The sequence below is a fragment of the Schistocerca gregaria genome, chromosome 1, assembly GCF_023897955.1.
Source record: "Schistocerca gregaria isolate iqSchGreg1 chromosome 1, iqSchGreg1.2, whole genome shotgun sequence".
NCBI lineage: Eukaryota > Metazoa > Arthropoda > Insecta > Orthoptera > Acrididae > Schistocerca > Schistocerca gregaria.
In genome coordinates, this window is record NC_064920.1 from 677,244,223 (window position 1) to 677,269,932 (window position 25,710).

Genomic DNA, 25,710 nt, shown 5'->3' on the forward strand with positions numbered 1-25,710 from the left:
CCACTGTCAAATTTCGGTAGGTGATATTTCTTCCGCGAGTAGGAAGGGGATCACAACACGTGGCGGGATTTCTTACCGACATCTTTCACGCAATTGCACCCCGGCCTCTACCACTCAGTGTTACCAACCATAAAAGAAACAGCCCGTTGTGGTCACGATACACTTATTTTCTGAACGTGGCTGCTCGCACTTAATTTCAATGCTTTATCCTATTTTCCTGTGCAGATAATAAATTAATGAATTCATGCAATAAATTAATGAAACAGATAAAACATTACCTTCAGCGGAAAAAGTCTTCCTTTTATTTAAAGCATGTCGACATTTTGGGCAATGTTCACGTACTGTTAGTATTAAAATATGAGTAGGCAAGGGCAAAGGGAGTTGTCCACTAACTTCTTAGAATACTTTTTGGTCAAACGTAAAAATTTTACTGAAAATTTTGTTCGTAGGTGATTAACGTAACAGGTCGAACTGCTGTCTTTAGAAATCTCTCTTCCGCGAATAGAATATTTTATTTAATATTTTGGTCAAGTGACAACGTCATCCTTCAAGTAACCGAAAAAATGTATTTTCAACGATCAGTCGTTCATTTTAAGATCTATGTGTCTACCGGTTTCCATCACGGACCATCAGCACAAGTAGTAATGTGAAAAACAGATCAGGTAAAGGCAGATTTCATGTTCTTTTTAGGCTGATACAGCTTCAGAGCTGTCATAGTGAGAATGCACAATCAATAGTCAGATTCAGCACTTATAGTACTAATGAATGCGTTTCACAGTAATTAACGTCAATAATGATTAGTGTCATTAATCACAGTGAAACGTATTCATTATTACTGTAAGCGCTGAATCTGAATATTGATTGTGGAGTCTCATTATGACAGCTTCGAGTTTGCATCAGCCTCAAAAGAACATGAAATATGCATTTATCTGATGCGTTTTCACCTTACGTCCCGAGTAGATGTCCATAACCGAATGCGGTAGACATATAGATCTTAAAATAAACAGCTGTTGGTTAAAAAGGATTCAGTTTTCAAGAATATTTCAATCAAATGTGAAACGTATTAAGAAAGTACTTGTTCCAATATGAAGTTAGTCACTGATATCGCAAAGAATGATAGTTTTTTTAGCTGCAGAAGGTCTCGACACATGACATCAATTGTTTAATTAATACTCACGTTATGATGAAGTTAAGAAATCGTAACGCGTAAACGTGTCTGTTTTGCAAATTAATGTGTCTAAAATAATCGCCTCCAGTAGAACTTGAAAGGAAGCTTTTGTGGGCAGAATAAATTTGAATAGTAGTCTTCTTAATATGTGTCTACGTCATAATGTAAAGCCGGCCAGTGTGGCCGAGCGGTTCTAGGCGCTTCAGCCTGGAAACGCGCGACCGCTACGGTCGCAGGTTCGAATCCTGCCTTGGGCATGGATGTGTGTGATGTCCTTAGGTTAGTTAGGTTTAAGTAGTTCTACGTTCTAGGGGACTGATGACCTCAGAAGTTAAGTCCTATAGTGCTCAGAGCCATTTGAACCATAATGTAAAATACCTTGGCACCGGGGCCTGTTTAGATTAGATTAAATTCAGTTTTCGTTCCATAGACCCAAAAGTGAGATGATTTTCGTGGGTGTTGAACAAATCAGATGGTATAAATAAAAAAACATGAATATAATACTCACTATCATGATCATTTGTCAGGAGATCAAAAATGGTTCAAATGGCTCTGAGCACTATGGGACCTAACATCTGAGGTCATCAGTCCCCTAGAACTTAGAACTACCTGAACCTACCTAACCTAAGGACATCACACACATCCATGCCCGAGGCAGGATTCGAACCTGCGACCATAGTAGCAGCGCAGTTCCGGACTGAAGCGTCTAGAACCGCTCGGCCACCACGGCCGGCTGTCAGGAGATCGTCAAAATAGTTTAATACATTACAGTAAACTGGAACTGAAAATGTTTACAGAATTAATGCACTGTCAGAATGAAACTTAGTTACGCACTTTTAATAAATTTATCATACACAAAGTACCGAATCTTGACTGTTGTGACCAAGTGCTTTCAAATCGGAAATCTGACAGACAATTTTACTTTGTATTCCTTTTTGCCTGCTTCATTTACTGCATTTTTATATTTTCTCCTTTCATCAATTAAATTCATTATTTCTCTGTTACCCAAGAATTTCTACTAGATCTCGTCTTTTTACCTACTTGATTATCTGCTGCCTTCACTACTTCATCCCTCAAAGCTACCCATTCTTCTGCTACTGTATTTCTTTCCCCCATTCCTGTCAATTGTTCGCTTACGCTCTCCCTGAAACTCTGTACAACCTCTGGTTCTTTCAGTCTATCCAGGTCATATCTCCTTAAGTTCCCTCCTTTTTGCAGTTTCTTCAGTTTTAATCTACAGGTCATAACCAATAGATTGTGGTCAGAGTTCTAGGCGCTTGAATCTGGAACCTCGAGACCGCTACGGTCGCAGGTTTGAAAAAATGGCTCTGAGCACTATGGGACTCAACTGCTGTGGTCATTAGTCCCCTAGAACTTAGAACTACTTAAACCTAACTAACCTAAGGACATCACACACATCCATGCCCGAGGCAGGATTCGAACCTGCGACCGTAGCAGTCCCACGGTTCCGGACTGCGCGCCTAGAACCGCGAGACCACCGCGGCCGGCGGTCGCAGGTTTGAATCCTGCCTCGGGCATGGATGTGTGTGATGTCCTTAGGTTGGTTAGGTTTAAGTAGTTCTAAGTTCTAGGTGACTGATGACCTCAGAAGTTAAGTCCCACAGTGCTCAGAGCCATTTGAACCTTTTTTTTCTTTTTTTACTCAGGAAACTTATTTTTCAGATTAATAGGTGTGCGCTGTTTTTACCACAGTAAAGTGTTGTGTTCCTTGTTTTTGCCCTAAATTTTGGCTTTACACGTTAGGGTATATCTGGTTATACATCCAAAAGTTTGTGCAACAAAGCGCGTCCGTGCGCCTTAAGTTTAGGCTTCGGCATTTTTGTAAATACGTTGAAGCTGACCGCAACCTGTTTTTGACCAGTATGATGTACAATTCTGAGACGTACAGACAGCACAAAATCAGTACCTCGAGAATAATTTCCATTTGTTGTATTCCGGCAAATCTAGTAGAGTGCTTTGTTTATTAGTGAGATTTATGAAGGCCGACCGGAGTGGACGAGCGGTTCTAGGCGCTTCAATCTGGAACCGCGAGACCGCTACGGTCGCAGGTTCGAATCCTGCCTCGGGCATGGGTGTGTGTGATGTCCTTAGTTTAGTTAGGTTTAAGTAGTTCTAAGTTCTAGGGGACTGATGACCTCAGATGTTGAGTCCCATAGTGCTCAGAGCCAGTTGTATGAAATGTTCTCTGAATGAACGTTGTATTTTGATCGTTTATACGAATGGTGTGTATAAGGAATGCTACCAATAGCCGTCTAAGCTTACATCCATTTTATTTCTTTTACCTATGCTGATCGTTCCTGTGTTTCACAATTTTAATTAGGAAAAAATACTGCAATAAAATGCTCTCTAATTACCAGTCTGAGACCATTTCTTTCATCCTAATTAATCATACGAATGGGTTCCCTACAGCTCCATCAGCGATGGAACTTTAATATCTAACTTCAGTATTTATTACTTGTTGCAGCTAAACCACTTGCTAATGACTTAAAATCGAAATTGAAATTTTGTGATTTCCGATAAAATGGATGCAGTTAGTGGCGAAGATTTTACTTAAAAACTCAAGGAGACTATGAATCCACCTCAGGTAGAGAGATGTAACTCAGGAAACGAACGTCTTCTGTAAGTGGTCCCAACACACATTTCTGTAATCTACAATCTTTTCCCACAATATCGAGGCGTTCGGTTGCTGCTGTATGTCCACTTTTCTCTTTCAGCATCTCATGGTGAAACCAAGAGCCCAACTCAGGAATTCCACAATCTGTGTTCTGCCTTTTCCTTTCTTTTTAACACCAAACTCTCACTGCCCCACAGGCACCTTGTTACAGTCACTGTTTTGTGGAATTTCATCATTTTATCATCTCTAGTTTTTTCCTTGCCAATGATCTTTTAACGATCCCACTCATATATTTGAAATTTTCTAGATTACAATTAGAACCAGAGAGGATGTTCAATGACTCTGCTTACGAAGGTTAGATTGTATCATCACAATAGAGGTATTACTTTGATTTTAGGTATATACATTTTGACGTGTAATTCGTAAAGAGCTAGTTGTAAATCTACATCCTAATGTGATAAGAAGTTTCAACAGCCGTAGTCGTAAGGGCGAGCAACGGTATTCAGTTCTGGTGACTGGGCAATCGATAGCCCACGCCATGCTTGGTCCACCATGGCAAGTCTCCACTCGCTAACAAGGGGCGGATCTACAGCCTCACCAAGTGATTGGGGATATGTCTGGTCCTGAAAGCTGCTGTTGTCAGCCAGCATGAGGGTGAGCTGGGCCTGTAAAAGTAACTATATAAATTTAAACCGTATGTATTCGACACTGTCAAGGAATCCACTTGTTGCAAAATACTAACTAATGGTTATATCCGCTACTAAACAGGCATGTCGGCGGACAAGCCGTTACAGCTTTGCTGTGGTTGGCTAATGGAGAATGGACGGGAACACGCCATATTTGTTTTGATAACCCTTCAGGTAAAAAGCTGTTTGCAGCCACGGGCACACTAAGCGTCCTTCAGAAACGTGTCATTTTATATGATTCGTTAAAATATGATGACTGTATATAAAACATTGCATTGTGGTATCTTCCGGATTGCACATGGAGTATAAACATCTATGGAGTGAGCATGGTCTACTATGCATGTTATCAACATCAAACCGCGTTAGTTATGTGATTTTGGGACACTGCTTGTCTAAAATTTGCGGAAATAGTGAAACTTGAATGTTACACGTATTCGCCTTGTCTTATATACGTTAGTGCACGTTTGAGTTTCAGTAGCAGCTGTGGCGGAGTATTGTCGTTGCTACGGATGTACAGAGAAGTACATGAAAGATGGACCAGTTACTTTTCTTAGGTCCGTACAACAAATGTATATCTGTAAATGCCATATTGATATGAGTCATTTTATATGTTGAAAACTATCCATGTATGGTATTATAATGTCTTGTACTGTAGAGATAATTTCTACGATGTTATAACCATGTGTTTACGACACAAGTTGTCTATAAATTTGCAAGTGTGTTTGAGTGAACTGCCAGTCAGTGTATACACACTGGCGCTATGTTTATATCCAGATGAAATTTATACACGGCAGTTTAATTAATTTCCTTCAACTTATGCAGGTTCTCAAACGCTTGTGTGCATCTAAGTATTTCTGCATGAGACAGTGTCATTGTACAGTAATTAATTACAATAGATTCGTCAGTACGAATCTGTGCAACAGAAAACCTAAAAAAGATTTGTTTTCTGTTACTTCTTTTATTAATTCAAAATTCGAGCACTGATCTTGTATTTTTATGTATGTGTGTGTGGTTTTACTTTTCTGATGAGATGGCGAAAAATTGTTGTAGATAAAGAAAAATTGAAAATAGTAATGGAGAAGCAGGTGGTGGAAATCGCTTACCGTATTTACTGTATTCATTTCATTGTTCCTAATGCATTGTTTTTTTGTGACACCTTGGCAGCGTCTACAGTGTCACTGTAACGTAATTTATTAAAACAGAGATTCGACATCATGAATAAGCGCAACAGAAAACGTAAAAAAAGATTGTTGGCGGCCACTTCTTACTACGTTACCAAAAACAGGTACATGAAGTAGAATATGAGCTATCATACTGTGGCGAAAAACATAATACCGTTGCTCTTCGCATTTTAAGCCAACTTCAGTTCCTGGTATAGTATTGTTAAGATGTCTGTAAAATGAATATACGAAGTTTCACGGCACTTCTTAAGGTGATCTATCTGTAGCAGCGGAAGTATAACGCTCAAAATACGCTACGTGTGGCGTCCAAAAATCACGAGACTTGAGCTGCAGGAGATATTGCGGACAGAATCCTCGTTCTTCGTATCCGAATGCTCACTCCATAGATATTTATACCCTTTGGGATTACAGCTGAATACACACTGTGGTGTATCTGATCATCTCATTCATGTATCTCCGGGTGTTCTGATACTTTGGTTGTGTTTCAGTGGCCTTCTTCAGGGCATAGACTGAGAGAGGCTGCTGCATCAAGTCCGAAACTTCAGTTATTTTGGTATTTTAAGTCTTTTATTAGATGGTGTGGCAGTACACCCAGAAGGATTTTGATGAAATTGACACCGGCGACCGATGGCTAAGTATTTGTATCTGCTGCTTTGTTGCGTAATGGCTGAAATGGAAAATACAGACTACAAAACCATATGAGGTCTGAAACTTTCTGGCAGATTAAAACTGTGTGCCCGACCGAGACTCGAAATCGGGACCTTTACCTTTCGCAGGCAAGTGCTCTACCAACTGAGCTACCGAAGCACGACTCACGCCCGGTACTCACAGCCTTACTTCTGCGAGTACCTCGTCTCCTACCTTCCAAACTTTACAGAAGCTCCACTGCGAACCTTGTAGAACTACCACTCCTGAAAGAAAGGATATAGCGGAGTTTGGAAGATAGGAGACGAGGTACTGTCAGAAGTACAGCTGTGAGTACCGGGCGTGAGTCGTGCTTCGGTAGCTCAGTTGGTAGAGCACTTGCCCGCGAAAGGCAAAGGTCCCGAGTTCGAGTCTCGGTCGGGCACACAGTTTTAATCTGCCAGGAAGTTTCATATCAGCGCACACTCCGCTGCAGAGTGAAAATCTCATTCTGGCATATGAGGTCTGTTCACCAGTCGTTAACTTTTTTCTCACTTCTCTCTTGTCCACATCTCCGAAAGTTTGGAGGATAGTGTTACAGTTCTCTTATAGCATCCTTCAGAATTTAACACTATTTTATCAGCATAATTATTAATGCAGATACTAATAAATGATAGGAATACACGTGCGATTCCGCTGCCCATAAACCGCAGTTCTATATCTGGCCTTCAAAAGCCACGAGGGTGTTTTTACATTCTCTCGCTCGCTACGTGCAGAGTATCAGTCCTACAGAAAAATGAACATGATCGTTTTGTAGGAAATATAATGTAGTTAAATTTTGTAGTGGGATCCGTTTCCGCTAGAGGCTGAGGTTTTCAGGTTGCTCAAGAAGAACGCAGAAACGTGTCCTTGCAACGCATCCCCACTCATCACCATCTTCGTTTCCTCTCTGTCTGACATCTGGTCGGGTTGAGGTATCAATGGCACTTCGCCACTTCACTCGGTCTTTCCACCATTCTTCTTCCACAACTTGCTTCCATAATAGGTTTCTCCTCCTTAAACTCATCTTTAATGTATCAGTCCATCTTCTTCTCGGTCTTCCTCATGGCCTCTTGCCCTTAATCTTGAACTCCATCATTCTTCTTGGTATTCTTTCCTCTCCCATCCTCTTCACATGCCCAAACCATTTTAGTCTATTCTTTTCAATTTTCTCAGTCAATTTCTCCACTCCAATTTCCTTCCTAACATCTTCATTTTTCAGGCTGTCTCTCCTCGTCTTCCCTAGCATACTTCTCAGAAACTTCATTTCCCTGGATTGTCTCCTACTCTTCTCTCTTCTAGTCATAGTCCATGTCCCTGAGCCGTAAACTAGTGTGGGTGTGAAGTAAGTCTTGCATCGCATCAGACTGCACCTCATTCGCACTTCCCTTCCCCACGCCAAGCCCCTCACGCACTGGTAAAATGTACTACTCTGTTGTATTCTTTTGCTGATTTCTGTCTCCAAACAAGCATTCCCCATCAATACGCTTCCCAAATATTTTAAGTGGTCCACTATTTCAATATCCCGTCCCTTAATATAAATTTGTCGCTTGCCCTCTCTATCCCCTCTAGTTACCACCATGGTCTTGCTTTTCTCCACACTAAATTTTCATTTCATATTTCTCGACCTTCTCGACCTTATCATTTAGGATGTCTATTTGTTTTTGTTCCTCCTTACTGCTTTTTCCCCACACCACAATATCATCAGCAAATAGAAACAGCTTCATCTCCCTTCCTCTTTGGGCTTCTTTCGTCCCTTTGACTATTTCATCCATTACCATTATAAATAGTAGTGGTGTAATCACACTTCCTTGTAATAGTCCCATATCATTCTTAAACCATTCAGTTCTTCCAACTGGTGTCCGCGCACAAATAGAGCTTTTTCCATCCCCATCCCCACACTCAAAACCCATCGGTCGGTATTTCTAGCATGTTGTTCATGGCACTCGCTCCTACCACTGTACGAAAATTTGCTACTGCATGAATTATTTCCCACATTTGCCCTTTTTTGGTCTTCATTGACTGGCCTTATTGTGCTGCCAGCTTAGTCGAGTACTTACAAACTGTAAACTGACGTTTATGTGAATTTAGTTAACAATTTTGTGAATTTTAACAGCATAAAATAAATAATTACATCGTTATATGTGTCCCACCTTCTGACTACGAAGGTACTGCGCTGGTTAGCGTAAAGTCTGGATCGAATTGCCGGCCAGAGTGGCCGAGCGGTTCTAGGCGCTACAGTCTGGAATCGCGCGACCGGCATTTTTTGGATCGAATTGTCAACGTAAATACCTTTAGTGCAAAGTTTACAAAAGTCGTTTTTTTCATTATCCTCTAGGGTACGGGTAAATTAGTTATATTAACCAAACAGCCGACTGTGCTGGTGGCGTAATAGCCCAATCAGTAGAGACCCAAACAGTTCGAATATCGAGAACAGTTCGTGTGTTAGAAATTTTTTTTAGTGGTAAGAGGGAGTGCCACGAACAACATATTAGAAATACTGACTGGTGAGGAATGAGCGTTGAGGTGGAGATGCGCTTGAAGATCCCTATTGTATGTTTTTCTTGAATAACTCGAAAAACATGGCCTCCAGCGAAAATGTACACGAGTACAAAATTTAAGTACCTTAAATTTCCTACAAAAAAAGATCCTGCTGATTTTTCTGTTGGACTAATAGCTCACGCGTAGCAAGAGAGAGAATATGAAAATCTTGCGGATTAATTTTGAAGGCCGGATATAGAATCGAGGGTTGCGTAAAACGACATGGGTAGGGGCAGATGGACGACGCTGTATGCTGAACTGAACCGCGAGCTCGGCTGTTTAGAGGACACAGGGTAGAAATGGGATTAAAGTTACGAATGTCTGTTTGCCGTATCACACGCACTCATTATCCTGTTTGGTGGCCATACGAGAGCACATTGAGAGGAAAAATCAGTTAAGAAACCCAATTTGGGATGTTACGTTATGTTATATTAAACGGGGACCTAGAAACGAAGGAGAGGCTCCGTCCCCCCAGTGGACCCCCCAGGGAACGTCTCACACCAGACGAGTGTAGCCCCTATGTTTGCGTGGTAGAGTAATGGTGGTGTACGCGTACGTGGAGAAATTGTTTGCGTAGCAATCTCCGGCATGGTGTAGCTGAGATAGAATAAGGGGAACTAGCCCGCATTCGCCGAGGCAGATGGAAAACCGACCAAAAACCATCCAAAGACTGGCCGGCTCACTGGACCTCGACACGGGCGGGGGACCGGCGCTCCTTCCCGCCCGGAAAGCCGTGCGTTAGACCGCACGGACAACCTGGCGGGCTAACCCTATTTGGGATACTTATTCGTTACTACGTGTCACTTCAAAATCGCCCGAGCCGGTTACAATGACGCGCGTCGAGTCCTTGCACGCTACCCTTTCGGCGCGCTGAAGCGAACTGGTGGAAACAGACGACTTTGCTTGCGGTAAGTTGACATGCAGGGAACCGAAACGTTTTAGGATGTGTGTCCTCGGGGTCTTTCGCGGTGGCATACTTCAATAATATCTTCTCGGTTTACAAGCCTTGTCACTTGGAATAAGATATTCGAGTTTTCAGTAACTGCCTCTGCCATCGTCATCAGGAGCTGAAACCACAGACTGCTAGGGCTGGTGCGGTGTTCTGCTTGTATACAGGGTGTTACAAAAAGGTACGGCCAAACTTTCAGGAAACATTGCTCACACACAAATAAAGAAAAGATGTAATGTGGACATGTGTCTGGAAACGCGAAATTTCCACAGTAGAGCTCATTTTAGTTTCGTCAGTATATACGGTACTTCCTCAGTTCACCGCCAGGTGGCCCAATTGAAGGAAGGTAATGTTGACTTCGGTGCTTGTGTTGACATGCGACTCATTGCTCTACAGTACTAGCATCAAGCACATCAGTACGTCGCATCAACAGGTTAGTGTTCATCACGAACGTGGTTTTGCAGTCAGTGCAATGTTTACAAATGCGAAGTTGGCAGATGCCCATTTGATGTATGAATTAGCACCGGCCAATAGCCGTGGCGCGGTACGTTTGTATCGAGACAAATTTCCAGAACGAAGGTGTCCCGACAGGAAGACGTTCGAAGCAATTGATCGGTGTCTTAGGGAGCACGGAACATTTCAGCCTATGACTCGCGACTTAGGAAGACCTAGAACGACGAGGACACCTGCAATGGACGAGGCAATTCTTCGTGCAGTTGACGATGACCCTAATGTCAGCGTCAGAGAAGTTGCTGCTGAACAAGGTAACGTTGACCACGTCACTGTATGAAGAGTGCTACGGGAGAACCAGTTGTTTCCGTACTATGTACAGCGTGTGCAGGCACTATCAGCAACTGATTGGCCTCCACGGGTACACTTCTGCGAATGGTTCATCCAAAAATGTTTCAATCCTCATTTCAGTGCAAATGTTCTCTTTACGGATGAGGCTTCATTCCAACGTGATCAAGTAATAATATGAGGTCTAACATGGAAAGGAAGCGTTTCCGGACACATGTCCACATAACATATTTTCTTTCTTTGTGTGCGAGGAATGTTTTGTGAAAGTTTGGCCGTACCTTTTTGTAACACCCTGTAGATGTGGTGGCGGCGTGTCGAACCTTGCAGAGAGGGCCAGAGTGACGCCTACTAGCAAAGGAAGTTGAGCAGCTCTCAGCGGCTCCCTCCCGCCACGGGACAGAGGTCCACGAGGAAGACATGCCGCGGAGCCTACGTCACAGCACGTGATACCACAAGTCTTATGAGTGGCAGCAGCGGTCTCGGGCGGAGAGCAAGTAGCTGTTTCAAACGAGATTAATAATTCTTGAATGCGTGTTTAAATACATGCAAGTTCTCGATAGCACACGACAAAGTTAAGACCTTCAGAAGGTACCTCTCCAGTTAAATATTGATTTCCCGTGGGGTCTGCACGGTGCCGAGCATTCGCGAAGTGTAGCGGGCAGGGCGGCTAGTGTGACGCCCAGAGGTCGTTACACGGTCCGTATATCTCATTGGCCCCGGGCGAGCGGCCGGCGTCACGTTTGGCACTCCCACGTCCCTACGAGCGTCAAAGCTACGTTTTGGCTCTTGCTCAAAACCCTAAGGTCGCCACCGACCCCTGGACTCCTTTAAAACTGTTGCTGTTTATTCTAAATTCTGCCCTTTCTTCTGAGACAGGACCTCGGGATGATGATGTTTGAGCCAGAACTCTCGGTGCGACCTGCAGCAGTACTCACCGTCGACCCAGCGCCAGGTGCGGGAGGTGGCGCCCGGCTCTCGCTGCGCGCCTATCCAGACGAGCTGCGTGCGCAGATCTGCACGGCGGCGCTCCAGCTGCGCCGTGAGGAAAGCGGCGGCGCGCCCGGCGCCCCCGAAGCCGTGCGCCAGGTCTCCGCCGGCTCCCGCCGCCTTGCAGGCCGCGCGCGCCTGCGCGAACGAGCCGCGCGACGCGCCCAGCTCGTAGCAGCGCCGGTCGAACGCCGCCACCGTGTCGCCACCGCTGCTGCCGCCGCACCGTTCCGGCGAGAACTCTGCAACACGCCCCAAATGCACACTCTCCTATCTGTCCGACGCCGTATATACACTACTGGCCATTAAAATTGCTACACCACGAAGGTGACGTGCGACAGACGCGAAATTTAACCGACAAGAAGAAGATGCTGTTATATGCAAAAGATGAGCTTTTCAGAGCATTCACACAAGGTTGGCGCCGGTGGCGACACCTACAACATGCTGACATGAGGAAAGTTTTCAACCGATTTCTCATACACAAACAGCAGTTGACAGGCGTTGCCTGGTGAAACGTTGTTGTGATTCCTCGTGTAAGGAGAAGAAATGCGGACAATCACGTTTCCGACTTTCATAAAGGTCGGATTGTAGCCTATTGCGATTGCGGTTTATCGTATCGCGACATTGCTGCTCGCGTTGGTCGAGATCCAATGACTGTTAGCAGGATATCGAACCGGTGGGTTCAGGAGGGCAATACGGAACGCCGCGCTTAATCCCAGCGGCCTCATATCACTAGCAGTCGAGATGACAGGCATCTTATCCACATGACTGTAACGGATCGCGCAGCTACGTCTCCATCCCTGAGTCAACAGACGGGGACGTTTGCAAGACAACAACTTCTACATGAACAGCTCGACGACGTTTGCAGCAGCATGGACTATCAGCTCGGAGACCATGGTTGCGGTTATCAATGACGCTGCATCACAGAGTGGAGCGCCTGTGATAGTGTACTCAACGACGAACCTGGGTGCACGAATCGTAAAACGTCATTTTTTCGGATGAATCCAGCTTCTGTTTACAGCATCATGATGGTCGCATCCGTGTTTGGCGACATCGCGGTGAATGCACATTGGAAGCGTGTATTCGTCATCGCCATACTGGCGTATCACCCGCGTGATGGTGTGGGGTGCCATTGGTTACACGTCTCGGTCACCTCTTGTTCGCATTGACGGCACTTTCAACAGTGGACGTTACATTTCGGATGTGTTACGACGCGTGGCTCTACTCTTCATTCGATCCCTGCGAAACCCTACATTTCAGCAGGATAATGCACGACCGCATGTTGCAGGTCCTGTACGGGCCTTTCTGCATACAGAAAATGTTCGACTGCTGCCCTGCCGAGCACTTTGTCCACATCTCTCACCAACTGAAAACGTCTGATCAATGGTGGCCGAGCAACTGGCTCGTCACAATACACCAGTCACTACTCTTGATGAGCTGTGGTATCGTGTTGAAGCTGCATGGGCAGCTGTACCTGTACACACCATCCAAGCTGTGTTTGACTCAATGCCCAGGCGTATCAAGGCCGTTATTATGGCCATAGGTGGTTGTTCTGGGTACTGATTTCTCAGGATGTATGCACCCAAATTGCGTTAAAATGTAATCATATGTCAGTTCTAGTATAATATATTTGTCCAATGAATAACCGTTTATCATCTCAATTTCTTCTTGGTGTAGCGATTTTAATGGTCAGTAGTGTAGATTGACGGAAAAAGGCCCAACGCCAAGGAGTTGTACGACATAAACGAAAGTTTTCTTCATCTGAAAGACGACGTCTATTGGAATTTCGCGCCTTCAAAAAGGAGTGGCGCTAGTGACGCCTCTAGGAGGATGCAAATCAGATTGCTTTTAAACACGCGCTCTAACGGTCATCAGCGTTAGTTATCTATCAGAGCGGATGTGGTTGAGTTGGGGTTAGCCAAGAATGCCGTTAAGGCGACAAAGACGCCATTGTCAGCAACTCATTAAATTTTAATGGAGTCGTGTATTACGGCTGCAATACTGCAGAAATTCTTTGCAGGAATATAGCAACTGTAAATGACTGCTGGCAGCGATTGTCACTGGAAGATACCGTCCCAAGAAGACCGAACACCAGACGGCCACGTGGCACTACCGAGAGGGGAGACCATTGCGTTTGACGTATGGCTGTGATGCATCGTACTGCATCAGCAGCAGCAATTCGGACAGCAGTAGGCACAAAGAACTGTAACAAATCGTTTACTTCAAGGACAACTCCGAGCCAGACGCTCTGTAGTGTTCATTCCACTGACACCAATCCACCTCCATTTGCGACTTCAACGGAGAGCTCAATGCAGGGCGGAGAGGAGCTCTGTTGTGTTTCCTCATCAAAGCCGCTCCTGCCTCAGTGTCAGTTGCTGGCGTGTGCTGGTTAAGAAGAGGCCAGGTGAGCACCTGCAACCAAACTGTCTGCTGCCTAGACAAAGTGAACCTACACCTAGTGCTATGATCTGGGGTGCTATTTCGTATGACAGCAGGATCACTCTCGGAATGTTGCCTCGGCCTGCTCGATCACCAAATCTGTCTGCAATCAAGCGCGTACGCCACATCATTGGAGTACAAATCTTTCATCAGCCATAACCAGCATTAAACATCCCTCTATTGAACAACAAAGTGCAGCAGGTGTGGACCTTCGTGCCACGAACTGACATCTGGCACCTTTGCGACACAATGTACGCACGTTTCTAATCTTCCATTCAACATACTGGTGGCTACAACAGTTATTAATGTACCAGAATTTCACTATTGTGGTGGCTGTTCTTGCACTTACATAACACTGTGTTATCTTGCAACTTTAATGACTTAAATATGTTTCCTAGCCACATATATTTCCGAAATTATATTACTCTACGATACTTATTTTTTGGAGTTGGGATTTTTTTGGTGTCAGTGTACACATTACTAAGGAACACTCACAGATGTATATTTTACAAATAAAGGAAATTAATGAGATCGGACTTACGTAACCTAAAAGAACCACAAGTTATTGACGGTTTCAAAGAGTGCTTCTGACAATCATTGACTGAAACAGGGGTAAGGAACGTAATAGAAGACAAATGGATAGCGTGGGGAGATGAAATAGTGAAGACAGCACAGCATCAAATGGACAAAACCACAATGCCTAGCAGAAATCCTTTTACAATACATGAGATATTCAAAATCATTGAAGAAAAGTGAAAATACCCTATACAACAAAAGTTATAGGTACACTTTTTCGAAACCCCGTAACTGTCTTCCAGTGTGACGCATAAGTTTGAAATCTGACTCAAAGGTGCCTGCACCCTTTCTCTGTAATGGTGAAAATGCTTGGCGCCCTGCGACTCAAAACCGGTCTCGGCAACGCTCCGAACACCGAGGTGTCGACACATGGCGAAGAAAAGGCCACAGCTCATAAGTTCATGCGACATGTAAGGTGGGTTATTCATGTCGCACTAGCACCGAAATTCACTATAATTCTACTCAACGCCACCAGTGTCATATCGCACGATGAGAGAATCATCACAGCGCCTCTTAATCATGTTTCATCCCTCCTTTTGACGCCTCTACCATGGAGGTCAGATTCGCGATATCCAGGTTGAAATCACAAGGTTATCGTATGGATGGCCTAGAGGAGCATTTCAGATACATAGCCGCTCAGAATCGACACGACAATGCCCAGCGGGTGGCATAGAGAACTCCAAAAAACTACCCTTTCCTTTGGTGCGTTGATTCCTACACATTTCGCGGTCGACAACGACAGTTGGCAGTGCGATGAGCAACAGGAAGATGTCCATGACAGCTTTTGACACTACTGAAGGCTTTGGACGCTTCAGCGCTTCTCTAAAAACATTTGCCGTTGAATCACCATTGAACATCATCGGACCCATTTGGAGGGTAGCGCGATGCAATTTTTGCTCTCGCGTTCAGGTTGGAACCATTAGGAAACGTTGAAGACCATTCGGCGAAACAGGAGCGTGATCCGAAGCAGCAAGGTCTTTATGATCTTTCAACCCCCCTCTTTTAAGCCCTTTTGTCGCGTGATGACGTGGGAGTGAAACATTAACATGAGTGTGAATAAAATGGTAAAGGGCTTCTCTGAGATACCTGATTTCGGCAACACCGTCGGAAGCATCCATGCAACTTTGTTGAGCTCTAGCGCCTGAAGGTAGCCAAACCACACGAAAGGACTGTCGAAGGATTGTCTGACCTTCAAAAGTTTCCACACGGAGTCAGCCTGGCGGTTGCACTGGCGCCTGAGGGTCAGACAATGCTTCGACAGCCCTTTTGTGCGGTTTGGCTACCTTCAGGCGCTAGAGCAGCCGTCAGGCTGAATTGGCGTTAAAGTTTCTGAAAGATGCATTTGTAACGCGCTCATCAAAATTCCGTGGATAGCACCGAGGATGTTGCTGAACACGGGGGCGTTAAAGGGACTCTTTGCCGTTTTATTCATGCACACGTTAATGCGGCACATCCGCGTGAACACGCCAGTAGGGCTGAAAAAGCATAAGTACGCTTTGATGCTACGGATCACGTTCAAAATTTTGGTGGATGGTTTTCAGTGGTCTCTGGTGTTTCCAACTTGTAAGCGAGAGCAAATATTGCAGCCGTACTGCACTCCAAAGCGGTTCGGCCACGTTCAATGTGGATGTAGCCCCACAACGTCCTTAGAGAAGGGCTAAAACTTCCGAAGGTGTCCACAGGGCCAAAAACTCTCAAGAACTTCATCCTGTTGCTCACTGCACAGCGAACTGTCGTTTCCGACCGCTAGATGTGTGGGATCAACCGCCCCAAGGAACTATGTGGTTCTTTTTTTTTAAAAAAAAAAAAAAAATCTTTATTTTAACCAATGTTATATTATGATACAGAATAACCCACCACCTGAAGCATTAGTGGGTCTTTGCTTACATACAATAATACAGTTACTACAGCTTTCATTACGTAATATTATTACCTACTTTTTAGTGTTAGTTTTTATTTTCGCTATGGGCATTTCTACTTCTAGTATTAACCTACTTAACCTAACTGCAACGTTACACACGTGCCAGCGTGAGTATAAACCTACTGTTTGTGGCCGGGCCCACTGGGCTGAGTCCAGTGGGCATGCCCCTGGCACCGGGCTGGCCCAAGACGTTTGAACCGCTGCAGTTTATACTAAGGTATTATCCTAACTTATCCTACTTCTTAACCTATTCCTACGCTACTGTCAATTTCAGTGTGTTGGTCAAATCCGGTAGAAATGTGCACCCTCCTCCTGGTCCAGGAGCGTGGCGGATCCCAGCCGTGAAACGGCTGGCCAATTCCACGTCCGGCGGAAAGGGACGGGTGCACTTAGGTCTGGTCAGGTGTTTGTCAATTTCGGGTTAATTTTGGTTGTTCCTGAGAAAGTCCTTTAATATTTTGCCCGAGATCTCATTCGCAAGATTATTTAAAGTTTGAAAGTGATCCTCGCGCCTGAGTAAGTGGTACGTGTCTTGATTTGGTAGTTGGAGTCTGAGTTGTGATGCTACTTCGTCGAAGAGATGGCACTCATACACCACATGGTCTGGGGTGCCCTGTGGGGCCCCACAGTCGCACGCTGGTGTAGCCCGTTTCCCGAATCTGCATAAGTATGCTGGATAGGGTCCATGTCCAGTGAGGAAGTGCAGAAGTCCTCTTGATGGCTTGAAGTATCTGAGCTGTAAGCGCTCCTTGATATTTGGCAGCAGTTCATGCGTTCTCCGACCTGTGTCGTCCGCATCCCATTGCTCTTGCCAAAGTTCTTCCCCCCTATTTCTAATTTCCGATTTAGAGCCCGTGTAGATCCCCATTATTTCTATCATTTTATCCCTGTTGCCTTTCTTGGCCCAGTACCATGCCGCCTGTTCTCTTATTTTAATGTCCAGAGGACACAGCCCCATGAGTACTAATAGCGCCCCCCCTGGTGTTGTTCTATATGCTCCTACAGAGCGCAGGAGCATATTCCGCTGCACTCTCCTCACGGCCATGGCAGGCATGACCCTCGTGAGCCTGTGAGCCCAGACTCCTGACGCGTATCCCACAATGGAGGTCAGTATGCTGTTATGATATAGTTTGATTAGGTCTGGTGGTAAGTGAAACCGCTTGTGTCCTATGCCAATGAGTTTATTCAGTGTTTCTAGGGATCTCTGTGTTATTGTGTCAACATGCGATGTATAGTTCCATCTCTCATCGACGATTACGCCCAAGTACCGGGCCTCACGTCGCCGAAGCACTGGCGAGCCGTCTATTCTCACTGTCGGGTTCCTAACTAGTTGTCCCTTGAGCAACAGATATGTAGACTTACTGGGTGATATAGTCATTTTTGTTCTGTGACACCATGTGGTCGAGATAGATATTGCTCTCTCAATTTTCGGTTCCAGTTCTTCGCGGCTGCGGCCGCCAACCAACAGAAGGAGGTCGTCTGCGTAGGCTATGCCCTCTAGCACATCCTCGCTATTCTGCAGATCTTCTAAGAGTGATTCCATTGTTATGTCCCAAAAGAGTGGCCCAAGGACAGAGCCCTGTGGACACCCCTTTGTAATCTGCTTTCTAACCCTCCCGCTAGGGGACGATAGCCAGACCTCCCTTCCCTCACAGTAGCTCCTAAAACAACCATATAGCGGCCCTGGACACTCTTTCTCTCGCAAGCGAGAGAAGAGCGAGGGCCACCACAGATTGTCGAAGGCGCCGCTGATATCCACCATGATGCCAACAATGTATTTGTGCGGGGCTGAGCCACAGACCTCCGCGGCAAGGGCGATAGCGTCAGACGCTGATCTCCCCGACCGGAAACCGAACTATGTGGTTTCATTAATGCCCTCACACCACTCCCAGAGGCGATGTATCTGAAATGTTTCCATCGGCCATACATAAGAAAACTGCTTGATTTCAACGCGGTTCTGGCCTCTATCGCACAGATGTCAAAAGAAGGGGTCAAATGTGGGTAAGAGGGTTCAATATGGTTCAAATGGCTCTGAACACTATAAGACTTAACATCTGAGGTCATCAGTACCCTAGGCTTAGAACTATTTAAACTTAACTAACCTAAGGATATCACACACATCCATGCCCGAGGCAGGATTCGAACCTGCAACGGTAGCAGCAGCGCGGTTCCGGACTGAAGCGCCTAGAACCGCTCGGCCACAGCAGCCGGGTATTCCATCTGGTGTGCAAGATATAACAGACAGGATAAATATCCTCAGAGTACCAGAGGGATGTAATAATTCTAATTCCAAAGAAGGAAGGCGCTGACAGATATGAATATTACTGAATCACCAGTATAATAACGCATGGTTACAAGATACTGACATGAATTGTTTACAGAAGAATGGAAAAGCACGGTAAGATCAGTTTGCGTTCCGGAGAAATCTTGGGACACACGAGGTCATACTGACCATACAACTTATCTTAGAAGATAAGGTGAAGAAAGGCAAACCAATGTTTATAGAATTTGTAGATTTAGAGGAATCTTCTGACAACGTGCAGTGGACTACAATCTTTGACATTTTGAAGGTATCAGAGATAAAATAGCTGGAGCGAATGGTTATTTACAACTTATGCAGAAACCGGAATGCAGTTATAAGAGTAGAAGGACGTGAAAGGGAAGTTATAGTTGAGAAGAAAGTGGGGTAGAGTTGTAATTCAGTCTGTACTTTCAATCATAGGTCTTTCTGTCTATGTATTAGCATACGTTACATTTGCCTATGTTGAGGATCAGTTGACGCTCACTGCAACAAGTATCGACGCTACGCAGGTCTTGCTGCGTTTCGCTACAATCTTCTGGCATTACGACTTCACTGTGTACAACAGCGTTATCCGCGAAGAGCCTCAAGCAACTCCAGACGTTATCTCCAACGTCCTTTATATGTACTGTGAAGAGTAATGGACTTACAACACTCCCCTGGAGCACTCCAGAAGTTACTTCTGAAGACTTATCTCCATTTAGAAGGACATGCTCTGTTGTGTTTACTAGAAACTCTTCAAGTCACACAGTTGATCTGATATTCCATAGATCGCATTTTGTTCATTAAGCGGCAATGAGGAACTGTATCGAACGGTTTTCGGGAGTCAAGGAACACAGTATCTACCTGGGCGCCTGTATCTACTGTTTTCTGCGTCTCGTGGACGAAGAGAGCGAGCTGGGTCTCATACGATCGTTGTTTTAGGAAGCGATGCTACAGAGGAATTTTCGTTTTCAGAAACGTCATAATAAGCGAGCATAAAACATGTTCCACAATTCTACAACAGGCTAATGTCGGAGAAACAGGTCTGTAGCTTTGTGCGTATGTTAGAAGACCATTCTTGAGGAGGGGAATCACTCGTAGTGTTTTCCAAATGTTATGAAGACTTCGCTCCTTTAGAGACCTACAGTACACCGCTTGGAGGAGAGGGGCAAGTTCTTTCGCATACTCAGTGTAGAATCGAACCGGTACCCCGACAGGTCCAGTGGCCTTCCTTCAGTGAGCGAGCTGATTTTTTTAGTCTTTGCTCTTTTGTGCGGTTTGAGTTGTTTTTCTGTCCGTTGGTCACTTATTTCGGTATATGTCACTTTGTTGTTCGAGTGACGATTTGAAGAAGGAACAAAAGTTCGATCTTATTCTGTAAAAAAGTTTTGGAAAAAGAGTTTAGTATTTCAGTATTTTCTCTGTTATCCTCTGGTTCAGTACGATTCTGGTCACAGAGTGTCCAGAGAGATGACTGGACTGCACTATGGTGCCGTACGCCTCAGCATTTATTGTTTCTCCCCTTTGAAAGACAAGGTGGCGAATGATGCCAGCAGTGTTCCGTTATAATTCTCTGCTGGAGTACTGGTTTTGGCAGCTATTATATAACTTTACTCTGCATAATAATGAAAAGCTTCATTCCTAGGGGAACAGACGAATAATTATTTACTGGTTGGCATCAGTGTCGTAGGATCGGACTTTTTTCGAACATTGTGGTTCATTCATTTTCACTGTCAGGTTGCAGTGTTTCGCCATTGTACCTGGCATCGCATTCTGGGTTGGAGTGATTTTAGGTTCGCAAGCAAAATGTAGATGCGTATATTTAAGTACGCACGCGCTGTATTTGTGAGATTACACTGATACGAAAACTAGTGATCATACAAGGTGTTCGGAAATTCCCGTACAAACTCCTAGGACTTGTAAAGAGGAATGGGTACATAATACGAGTTTTATGAAATGGAAGACACGTCTGGAAACGTACCGTTTCCGTGCTACAACCAATTGAAAACGTGTAGGTAACGCAACCACTTTTACAAGTAATCGATTAGGCGTGACTCAGTACGTTACTTGTCTTAGAATTCCATTCATTAACAGCCAAAGAAGTTGCTCGTGTACTTGTTGACGGATTCCCTTGAACATGATGCAGTACGGCGTCTTCCAGTTCGGGTGAGCGACGTCCCCTTGGAACACCACAGACACGCTTGCTTACGGTGAAGGTACCGTTTCTTGGAGCCGTTGTGTAGTTGTGGCGAAAAGGGTACGTGACAGAGTCGCCGTTGTCGAGGTCGATTCTGATGAAGGCGACGAGCAGCTCTTTCATTACCGCGAGCTTCGCCATCCACAAGGATCATGTCGGTGTATTCTGGAAACGTGTACTAAACCGTGTTGCTCTAACAATCACAGGCACGTGAATGAGGCTCGTACCGGGCCAGAGAGGAAGGACAGACGTCAAATGACATCAGCCCATCCGACGTAACCCCCCTCCCAGCCCCCCCCCCTCCCGCCACTACTACCCTGCTACATACCTACATAGCAGATATGTTTTCAAACGGCGTTTCCGGACACGGGTTTGTATTAAAATTACACCCCTGCACAAGATCTAGGTGTTTGTAACTGGAATTTCCGAACATCATGTATATGAAACAGGTAAATAGTTCTACCACGGCTGTTGTTATTCTCTTTGATTGTCCCAACAAGCGCGACATCTTTACGCACCATGCAGACTGCGAAAACAGAGCTAATATAGTGCAATGATCAGCTACTTTCGTCGCATGCTTCAGAAATATAATTAAATATCAAGTATAACTTGCTGGGATCCGCCTCCATATAACTGGGGAATGTTGTCCTTGCATCGTTGAGTGACTGCTAAACAACCGATCTTCTTGTGCACATGACAGGAGAAAACAGCACTAAGTGACTGCCATGCGGAGGACTTGGGTTCGATTCACGGTACTCACAAGGATTTCTCATTGTTGGTAGGTCTGGGACAGGTTGCCAGTAGAGGACATACTTGACGGAGAAGTAGCGGCTCCAGGTCACGAAAACTGACAACGGCCGGGAGAGACATATGTTGACGTCACGCCCCTCCATCCCGCCTCTAACGACGCCAATGGCAGTCGGTCGGTACCGATACGCTCTCCAGGGCCTGTGAACTGAGTCTATGTACACGTTCCTGGTCGATACCGCAATCTTCTTTCACAAACAGAATACACTCTATCCATCCATTATTGCAAAGAATTTCCAATAGCCGTCGTATGGGAGTGAACACAACAGTAAATGAGGAAAGTTCCTAAGAGATACAGCATACAGCGTAATATGCAAAAGAAGGAGGAATAATATTGCTGCAGTAAACCACGTGGATTGCCTCCAACTTCCGAATGAAGCAGTACTCCAAGAACGTAATTGTGGGAGGAGAAAGAGAGGAACCGAGTGCTTCTGGATGGTTAGAACGGCGAAACAAGCTGCGCAGAACTGCTGCGAACAAAAGGACCAGTCACCGCGGACGGGGGAAGAAGACGTCAAGAATTTCCGGAATGCGTGCCGTCGGAGGACGATAATATCAGCTTAGAAGAGGTAGGAGAGGAAAAGGGAGATTCCGCAGCCGGCTAATGAAGGGACGAGTGTAATCATGAGGATCGTTAAGGAGGGAAAGGAAAGTGAAAGAAAAAGTAATGGGAAGCGAAGCGGATGTAGATTAATGCGGATGAAGGGCAGGAAACCAGCCAGCGCTTTCTAGCGCACGCAGCAGTGAGAGAGCCCCACTGCGTGCACCGGAGACCCGAGGACGTCTCCGCGGAGCACCAAGTAATTGCGTCTCCCCAGACCCGGGGAATGTTGTCCTTACTTCGCTGAGTGATTACTAAGCAGTCGGTCTTTTTATACATGACACATGACGGGAGAAAACAGCACGAACGCGAATGTCTACTAACTGCATTTCTCTCGCTCTCTTTCGTCACGTTTGTGCTACTTACGCACTGTGTCCATTTGCGACTTGTCGGAAGACCCAAATATTACAGACGCCTGTCGATATTCCAATACTTCATGCGTCCATTATCATAATCCACATTAACTTGCAAAACAAATAGCCCTCCTCACCCAGTCGTTCACAAGTGTTGGTGTATCTTTGACGAAACATTCGGAACTCAGCAGTCTTTCCTTACACATCTGATTGCTCCGTATCCTCTCGAAAGGAAACTTTTATCATCACATCATATCCAGTTCTGAAATCTGCTACGACAATTACACTGGGAAATCTAACTCATTCCTTCATTAACTCAGTTAGGACCTCAGTATCATATAATCGCCCACTAATCCCACTCACTAAAATTACCTACTACCACCAAATTTCTTTCCTCTGTAGCCTTCCTACGTATAACGTCACATTCCAACACCACCTACCCTTATGCAATCACTGTGTTTGTTCGAATAACATGTGTTCCGTCTTGCCTACAATTTCCATGCAGCGTCACTAATACCATCGTCTATCAACTTGCTAAATTCCTTTCCTACCTCCTGTCTTTTGCTCATAGACTATCATACCACTGACTATTTCCTGCATAAAGATTGGTTTCGAGAGAGCTACGACTGTTTTATTTGTATGGACCATAAATCATTTTGAATATGTATAATGTTGCTCCTGTACTAGTTTATTCCCTCCTATGACATCAAGATACTCCATTTTCTCACACGTAAAACTTCATCCACCTAACCCTACAGGATACTGTGCCTATAAGGGTGTTTGAAAATTCCCGTTACAAAATCTAGGACTTATAGAGGGGAGTGACAACATAATATTTTGAATAGGAAACCGTATCCGCAAACGTCATCCAACTACGCTACAGAGCGTCAAAGGTATAGGCGCAGGCGTCTGTAAATGTATGTATAAACAGGGTGATTCTGTGAGGATGTTACAAATTTTTAAGAACGATGGAGAAAGATAAATGTATCAATCTGAGGTAAGGATCCCAGTACCGGAAACGAACGAGTCGAAAGTTGTAAGGGAAAACGGTTCAGGTACCTCTGACAGTGAAATACATGTGCGGTACTGTTGTTGCTAAGATTGTAGGGTAGGTAGCTTTCAGAGGTGGTAGTATGGACCAACACAAGAAGAATATCTATCAAACAAGGGGTCTAAAATACATACCTTAATAGCTATGAGCACTTGTTCAATAGAGGAGCTGTTTTTCAAACTAGCGAAGGTGAACAAGTGCTCATAGCTATTCAGATATGAGTTGTAGAGCCCATGTTTTAAGGCTTTTTTTCTTGTTTTCGTCAATACTACCACCTCTGAAAGTTGCATACCTTACGTTCTTGGCAAAAACAGCACCGGTGCATGTATTCCACTGTTAGAGGTATCAAAACAGTTTCCCAACCAGGAACTCTTACCCCAAATTAGCACATTTATCCTTTTACATCATCATTGAAACTTTGCAACATTATCACAGAATCACCCAATACACACATACAGGCGCCGGGGTCTACAACTTTGACGCTATGTAGTGCAGCTGGAAGTTTGTAAAAGATGGTAAAGGGAATTTCCGAACACCTTGTATGTTATGAGATATATCTAGCGCAAGGAATCTAACTCATTCCTTTCCCTTCTGTAATTTCGACCCCAATTTACTATGATGATCCACCATGACTATCCGCTAACATCAACCAACCACGAAAACACCGCCACCTCCTCTCTTGTCATCTTATAAGATTTATTCCCACTTATTCCTGCTGCAGCATCAAAGCTCAAATTACAGTGTTGTGATGCTCTGGTTCCCCACAATGTCAACAACAGATTTTAGGTATGAAAAGTGACATCGTCTTGGTGGAACATAACAGTGGTTCAGTCAATACGGTGGGAGTCCAGGAAAGAAGTTAAATATGTAGAGCAAAAAGAGTGGCGCATTGGCAGAAGCGAGTACCTGTCACGGGTTTGCCGCAGAGAGTTCTGCTGCGGTACGATTAGCAGGAGCATCGTAGAGTGTGAATGAAGTGGTGCGTCAGCTGGAGACGTGCTTCAAAGTTAGAGCTGCACACAGATTCGCCGTGAAATTCTGTTGGTATATAGACCAAATGCAGTGTCGCTTCCAGATGTAGTGAAATTGTAAATAGGCTGTTTAGGTTTTTATGTTGGTAACGCCATCTAGCGCTCTGTATGAAAATCACTGACTGTGCTGTGTGCAATCTGTGGCTGGTTTGCATTGTTGGAATTTTTAATATTGTAGTGTTGGGCAGTTGGATGGGAAAAGCGCGTAGCGTTGCGCAGTTGGAGGTGAGCCGCTAGCAGTGGTGGATGTGGGAAGAGAGATGGCAGAATTTTGAGAGCCGACGATCTGGACGTGTGTCCATGAGAAAGAGTAAATTTGTAATACGTATATCATGAACTGATATATATATATATATATATATATATATATATATATATATATATATATATATATATATATATATATGATGACTTTTGAATATTATTAAGGTAAATACGTTGTTTGTTCTCTACCAAAATCTTTAATTTGCTAACTATGCCGATCAGTAGTTAATGCCTTCAGTAGTTAGAATCTTTTATTTAGCTGGCAGTATTGGCGCTCGCTGGATTGCAGTAGTTCGAGTAACAAAGATTTTTGCGAGGTAAGTGATTCATGAAAGGTATAGGTTATTGTTAGTCAAGGCCAATCTTTTTTAGGGATTTTTTGAAAGTCAGATTGCGTTGTGCTAAAAATATTGTGTGCCAGTTTAGTGTTGTATAGAATAAGTAAAGAGAGAAATGTCTAAGTACGTTCAGTTCTGCTCAGCTGTATGAAAATCAAATAACGTAAGAGGTTTATCAGCACAGTAATTCAGTAATTTTTCTAAGGGGATGTTTCAAAATGGTTACAAAAATTTGACCAAGGT

At 44.5% G+C, this 25,710-nt stretch overlaps 1 protein-coding gene across 1 annotated transcript in view; it reads right to left on the reverse strand.

Moving 5' to 3' along the window:
- The window catches only part of LOC126363134 (CUB and sushi domain-containing protein 3), a 513,579-nt gene that overhangs the window by 68,551 nt on the left and 419,318 nt on the right, over positions 1–25,710 (reverse strand). Inside the window, exon 7 of the mRNA XM_050007939.1 lies at positions 11,557–11,850. Within this exon, the coding sequence (XP_049863896.1) occupies positions 11,557–11,850 (294 nt within the window). The remainder of the gene's footprint in view (positions 1–11,556; positions 11,851–25,710) is intronic.